Genomic DNA, 6,913 nt, shown 5'->3' with positions numbered 1-6,913 from the left:
TCTCTTCCTGGCTCCATGTCTATAATTATGTCACACACTGATTCGCTCTCACAAAATCACCAAAAACAATTCAACAGACAGTTCTATAAAACTGTGGATGATTCAAAGTGCTGCTATAACTGCACAACAAAACTGCAGTGAGAAAAGCTTTGGATGTTCAGTTTAGTTATAATGACAGTTAAACAACTAAAATACTCGATTAAGTAGGTGAGAAAAAGTTACATTTACTGGATCAGTTTCAGACCAAAATACATTTGAATGAATTACTGACATGGACACTTTGTGAAAAATTACTAAACAGTTCAGGCAAAATTTTACTAAAACCTTGAATTAAACTTGAAAGTTTTCATTTCAAGCACATCTTGATGTTTTCATTGAAAATCCACTGTGACTGTGTACACAGGAAAAACTACAAAATAATGTTTGTTTGTTTGTTTGTTTGTTTGTTTTTTAAAAATTGTGGACTTATCTGTATTTGTTATTGCTAAATTAAAATATTTGTTACTATTTAATGATCATAATCTCATTTGAACATAGGTTTGATTTAGTGGAGTCAGTTGTTCCCATGCATCATTCTGTAAGTGTGAGAATGAACTAAGATTAGAAAATGTCAAAATATAAAGTGTCATTTATTTTTATTCATCACAGCATCCTAAACTTTGCTGAACTTTTTGAAATATAAAATGAACTCGCTGAGTGTTGACTGTCAAATTTCAAACATCCAAGTAAAGATAAACTATTAAACTTTAACTGGGTCAGACTTGTTAATGCATGTTGTAACCAAACATACCACACCCTGCATCAACTGAATGGCTCTTGGTCACGCTATGAGAATATTTCTTTAGTGCCTCCCTTCACAGATGTGTCTGTATCAGGATGGGTCTAAACAACATGGTGTAAATGCAGTTGCTGGTGAGCCTCATTTCCTGTAGGAGGTGAACAAGAGCAGAGATCTGTTTCCCTTCAGAGCACAGAGGTTGTTTCTGTTCAGAGGAAGTGAAACTGTCTGACAGTCACTGAGAGACGGTGAAACGGCACAGCACATGAATCAAATGGATCAAACAAAATTCTGCTGTTCAGTCTGTTTGGATCTACTGAAGGATCCGGTGACTATTCCCTGTGGACACAGCTACTGCATGAACTGTATTAAAAGCTTCTGGGATGAAGAGGAAAAGAAGAAAATCTACAGCTGCCCTCAGTGCCGGAGGACTTTCACAGCGAGGCCTGTCCTGGTGAAAAACACCATGTTAGCAGATTTAGTGGAGGAGCTGAAGAAGACTGGACTCCAAGCTGCTCCTGCTGATCACTGCTATGCTGGACCTGAAGATGTGGCCTGTGATGTCTGCACTGGAAGAAAAATGAAAGCCTTCAAGTCCTGTCTGGTGTGTTTGGTTTCTTACTGTGAGAAACACCTTCAGCCTCATTTTATATCCTCCGCATTTGAAACACACAAGCTGGTGGAGCCCTCCAAGAAGCTCCAGGAGAACATCTGCTCTCGTCATGATGAGGTGATGAAGATGTTCTGCCGTACTGATCAGCAGAGTATCTGTTATCTCTGCTCTGTGGATGAACATAAAGGCCACGACACAGTCTCAGCTGCAGCAGAAAGGACTGAGAGGCAGAGAGAGCTGGAGGTGAGTCAACAAAACATCCAGCAGAGAATCCAGGACAGAGAGAAAGATGTGAAGCTGCTTCAACAGGAGGTGGAGGCCATCAATCAGTCTGCTGATCAAACAGTGGAGCACAGTGAGAAGATCTTCACTGAGCTGATCCATCTCATCCAGAAAAGAAGCTCTGATGTGAAGCAGCAGATCAGATCCCAGCAGGAAACTGAAGTGAGTCGAGTCAAAGAGCTTCAGGAGAAGCTGGAGCAGGAGATCACTGAGCTGAAGAGGAAAGATGCTGAGCTGAAGCAGCTCTCACACACAGAGGATCACATCCAGTTTCTACACAACTACCCCTCACTGTCAGCACTCAGTGAGTCTACAGACTCATCCAGCATCAATATCCGTCCTCTGAGCTACTTTGAGGATGTGACAGCAGCTGTGTCAGAGGTCAGAGATAAACTACAGGACATTCTGAGAGAGGAATGGACAAACATCTCACTGACAGTCACTGAAGTGGATGTTTCACTGTCAGATTCACCAGAGCCAAAGACCAGAGCTGAATTCTTAAAATATTCATGTGAAATCACACTGGATCCAAACACAGCACACAAAGAGCTGTTATTATCAGAGGGGAACAGAAAAGCAACAGTAATGGAAGAACAGTCTTATTCTGATCATCCAGACAGATTCACTTGGTGGTTTCAGGTCCTGAGTAGAGAGAGTCTGACTGGACGTTGTTACTGGGAGGTGGAGGGGAGAGGAACAGGAGTTGAAGTAGCAGTCGCATACAAGAGTATCAGCAGAGCAGGGAAAGGAAATGAATGTGGATTTGGACGTAATGACAAATCTTTTGCTTTCTATTTTCACAACTTTTATTCATTTTGGTACAACAACATCGAAACGTATGTCTCAGGTCCTCGTTCCTCCAGAGTAGGAGTGTACCTGGATCACAGAGCAGGTATTTTGTCCTTCTACAGCGTCTCTGAAACCATGACTCTCCTCCACAGAGTCCAGACCACATTCACTCAGCCGCTCTATGCTGGACTGAGGCTTTACGATAATTTATTTTATCCTGGAGACTATGCTGAGTTGATTAAGCTCAAATAGACTGAAGTCTTTCATATTGTGGGTTTAAATCTGTATTTTAGTTTCATTTTATTTTCTCTCCATCATTTCTGCACAGAGATCAGCTGTCAGTCAAACATTATGGGTGGTACCTCCACATCTTCTAGTTGTTCTCTTGATGTTTCTGAGTTTTTAAAGGAGATCTTTCCTGTGACTGTTTATGGAGGCTATCACTGCTCATCATCATTTTGATTTACTAAAATATTTCTCCACATGAAAATGTAAACTTCTCTATCCTCTAAATGTTTCTGGAATATTTGTATTGAACAATGTCGACATTTCTCTTTATGAGTATGGCAGACCATGTGTGTGTGTTTGTTTTTGTCAAAATCATCAAACAAATGAGGAAAAACTGTGATTTTAATGAATGAATTCATATATTGTGTTGATGTTTTATTGTGTGAATAAACTGGAAGGTTTGACTATAAATCAAACTTTGAACAAAGTCTTTTCTTCTGTCTTCATTCCAGGATCTCACTCAAATCTGATGCAGAAAATATGAAACTAATCTGAGAGAATAACTGAAGCAGTTTTCCTCCTGAAGCATCACAAAGTTCAGAGTTCATGTTTAGAGCAGAAGATTCAGCAGTCGCTCTGTGACCTTTCAACTTTCTTCACTAAAACAGCTTCATTACAGAGAAACAAGTCACATTTTCTTGATGTTCTTAAGTCCTTTGAGATGTTTGTAATGGTCCTTGAATGCAGCATCAGTGTCACAGGTTGTGACTCCTGTGAACAAACTGACACAGTGTGATATTACACATATTTAAATCTGTCTTTACTGATGATGTTGAAGCTGCTGAAGGCTCAGTGAAGTTTTGTCTTCCTGCAGGTTAACAAGTGAAATCTGAAAGTGATGCACAACACAAGAGGGCGCCTTCATCCTGCTAACAGGGATGTAGAGGAGGTTAAAGCACCTCAGCTCAGTTTGTCCACATGTTTTACATTCTGCCATGTTTTTAGGCTGAATAAAGCCTTTATCATAAAGTGCATTGTGTCATAGATCATTTTTACATAGAACTGTGTCCTTCGTTGAGTTTTATAATTTTAGAAACACTTTGCATAATATTGTATTAAAATGACTTTTTCTGTATTAAACTGTTTCTCTGTTTAGTTACAGGCCATTCATTCATTAGAAACACATAAAAATGCACATTTAGTTTAGCTGATAATTTACACGACAACCTCAGTTTTGTGTACAAATATGACAAACATGACGTTTGCAGATTTCTTCAGTCAGCTGAAGAAGACTGGACTCCAAACTGCTCCTGCTGTAAAACTGATATCACTGCTATGCTGGACCCTAAGTGCTGTACTGTTTTCAATACAGGCTTTTTACAGATGAGATATTTAACAGTCATTAGAATTGGAATTTAGATTTGAACATTTGTATTTTGATTTACTAATTCTTGTTATTATAATATTAATATAGCACCAGGTTCAGTTACTTTTACATAAAAATTGATGGTAGAATTTTCCTTTAAGGAGCAACTTTTTACTTTTTTACTTTAAGTACATTTCAATAAGGAGAGATCGTCAGAAAGAATGAAGATGATTTATTGATAAACAGAATGTACAAAGGTGTTTGGTGGTCTGTCTCTCTGCAGAACGGAGCTCCAGCTGTGAAACAGATTAGAGCAGGACCCCTCAGAGCCTAGATGCTGGTGATGGAGATGAAGGTGACTTGAATGAAGCTTGAGTGATGAGAGGTGGAACTGGGGAGGAGGTGCTTTGCACAAAGGTGTCTATGAAGGAGAATGACAGATGCACAGTGAGATTTAAAGTACGCAGCATGAATGGTGATTGGCCTGGAGAAGGCCGGGAGAATGTGATTGGACCAGACCAGTGATGACACAAACAGCTTGACAGTGGAAGTGATAAAGCTTAGATTCAGCCGGCAGCACCTGGACAGATGTGAGACCATAGATCTTTCTTATTGAACTCACACAGAAGCTTTATTTCAGAGCATGAACTTTTTTACTCTTAGTTGAGTAACACGAGTATCTGTACTTCTACTTAAATACAGAACGTCTGCACTTTTGCCACCTCTGCTTTTTGGTAGCTCCAGGAATGAGAACAGAAAAACAAACATTGACAAAAAGTGTAGTGGATTTATGAACTTTACATTTAACAGATCTCACAAAGAAGCTCAACACAACAGTCAGCTGTTACTGTCGGGTATGGAGGATTGAAGACAGCAGGTGACGTTGTAGCAGAAGAGAAGATTCACACTGATGGGCTTCATCCATCAGTGTGAATCTTCTGTTGCCTCTACTGTTGTTAACAGAAAATGCAAATCAAAGTTACTATTCTGTTAAATATGGGAAATGTTACCAACTCTGTAGAGAATAATGGTGAGATGCAGTTGCACATCGTCATCATGAGAACTGATTCCTGAACCGCTCGTCCTGCATCATCTTCAATTATCAAGCTCTGTCAGCATGATCTCCATGATTCCTGGGATGTATTCCTCATAGACCACCCTCAGGTGTTTCAGCAGCATGTTTAGCTTCTGACTCAATATACACCACAGACCTGAATCAGACCCTTTAGGTTACACACAATAGAGCAGGTCAGTCAGGAATCTTTCTAATTACTTTTTAAATGGCAGCACTGCCACAGAGAAGCTTTTAAAAACCTGAAGAATGCTGCTGAAACTAGAGGGTTTATATATCAATAAGATTAAGATTAATAAAGATTATGGCTTCATACAGCCATCACATCAAAAGACTTATTTTTGGAGACGATGCCAACCATACCTTAAATTATCTTTAATGATTCTTAATGATAACACACTTACCTAAAACAAAGGTAATGTAAAGCATATCATCAAAGAGTAACTGCCACAGGAAAACATGACTGTCAGTGAAGACATCCATCTGTCTGCTGCTTCTACCATGGCACCATATTCAGCAGAGAAGACCACTTTGGTTTAGTCTCTCTAATTATGCGAGCTGGGACCACATCCTCACTTTAGGTTTGACAGCATTTCTAGTAGATAATGGCAGATGGCTTCAGCATGAACTGAGGCAGCGGTTTGAGGAAGGCCTCACATTATTAAACAACCCACAAACATAAAGCCCTGCTGCTGTCAAACTTTGTCATATAAACAAGTGCAGAGAACTGTGCTGAAATCTGGAGTGACAAAGCAAGGCAGGTACAATTACAAATACAGATATCAGTGTCACAGTAAAAAGCTTCATTTAAACATGAATTTAGTTGTGATGACAAGCTGAGACAAAAAGGTGATCACTTATTCCACTTCCTCACCCAAAGTGGAACCTGCTCCCATCTGGTTCCCCCTCTCCACCTGCTCTAAAACAGAATAAATGTGAAGCACCCGAATCAGCACATGAAACCTAGAATTGACTTAATGATGGTCACAGAAAAATATGTTTACCTCACAGATGTCTGTGCAGGTTCTTAGTCATCCAGCTCATGGTAGTCTAAGAAGCTGCTTAGGTTTACCTCACATGTGAGATCATGTGCCTTGGAGAGCATTATGGACAGGAAAGTTTCAGGTCCATGAGGTGAGCATATTCTGGATGTGCAGAGATCACCTTATGCAAGTGGAGCACAAACCTGCATGTGACTGCTGCCTGGATGTCACCTCATCCATAAGTATTAAAGGATGGACATAAACTTCCTGTCAGAAATGACTGAAGGTCCTGTGGGAAGTTTTCATCAATAAGTACAGTATATGTATAGCAGTGGAACAGAAGCTGTTGTGGTCTTCTTGTCCTCATGTACCAAGCTACCATTTTATCTGTTTCTCCACCTTTTGCTCTTTATTTCTTTCCTCTGTCTGTGTGTGTGTGTGTGTGTGTGTAGAGGTGGAGCCTCCTCCTGTATGGGCTCAAATTGTGGTCTTAAATATTTTGTACTTGTAAATCAGAATGCATATATTTGTGCATCTGTAGATAAGAATTTGTGTGTGCGTAAAAAATATGTGTGTGTAAAAATATTTACACATGTCAGAATTTCTATTTGTTAAGGTCTGGTTACAGATACAAAGCAAAAAAAACACGTGAAACTCTGCACTCAAGTTTCAACTTACAAGTACGAATTTTGACCCGATTTTTCTTCCTTTCAGCTGATTGGTCAATGTCATGTCAATCACAAATTTAACTATCCAATCAGAGAACAGATGGGTTTGGCTGTCGGACGCTTTACTGAGCTGC

The 6,913-nt window shown here is 39.7% G+C and overlaps 1 protein-coding gene across 1 annotated transcript; it reads left to right on the top strand.

Annotated features, from left to right (window-relative positions):
* The first annotated feature begins 842 nt into the window (after window positions 1-842).
* LOC146368891 (tripartite motif-containing protein 16-like) lies at window positions 843-3,138 on the top strand. Its single transcript, XM_084911343.1, has one exon. It carries the CDS (start codon window positions 1,044-1,046, stop codon window positions 2,712-2,714), a length of 1,671 nt encoding a protein of 556 aa, XP_084767469.1. The 5' UTR covers window positions 843-1,043; the 3' UTR covers window positions 2,715-3,138.
* The last annotated feature ends 3,775 nt before the right edge of the window (window positions 3,139-6,913 follow it).

The sequence above is a fragment of the Perissodus microlepis genome, chromosome 18, assembly GCF_051167445.1.
Source record: "Perissodus microlepis isolate ML-2025 ecotype Zambia chromosome 18, ASM5116744v1, whole genome shotgun sequence".
Taxonomy (NCBI): domain Eukaryota; kingdom Metazoa; phylum Chordata; class Actinopteri; order Cichliformes; family Cichlidae; genus Perissodus; species Perissodus microlepis.
The sequence above is the reverse complement of the archived record's forward strand: the minus strand, read 5'-3'. Positions and strand labels throughout refer to the sequence as shown.

Excerpts from the sequence above, each read along its gene's own strand:
- LOC146368891 (XM_084911343.1), top strand. The coding sequence starts at position 1,044 with ATGAATCAAATGGATCAAACAAAATTCTGCTGTTCAGTCTGTTTGGAT.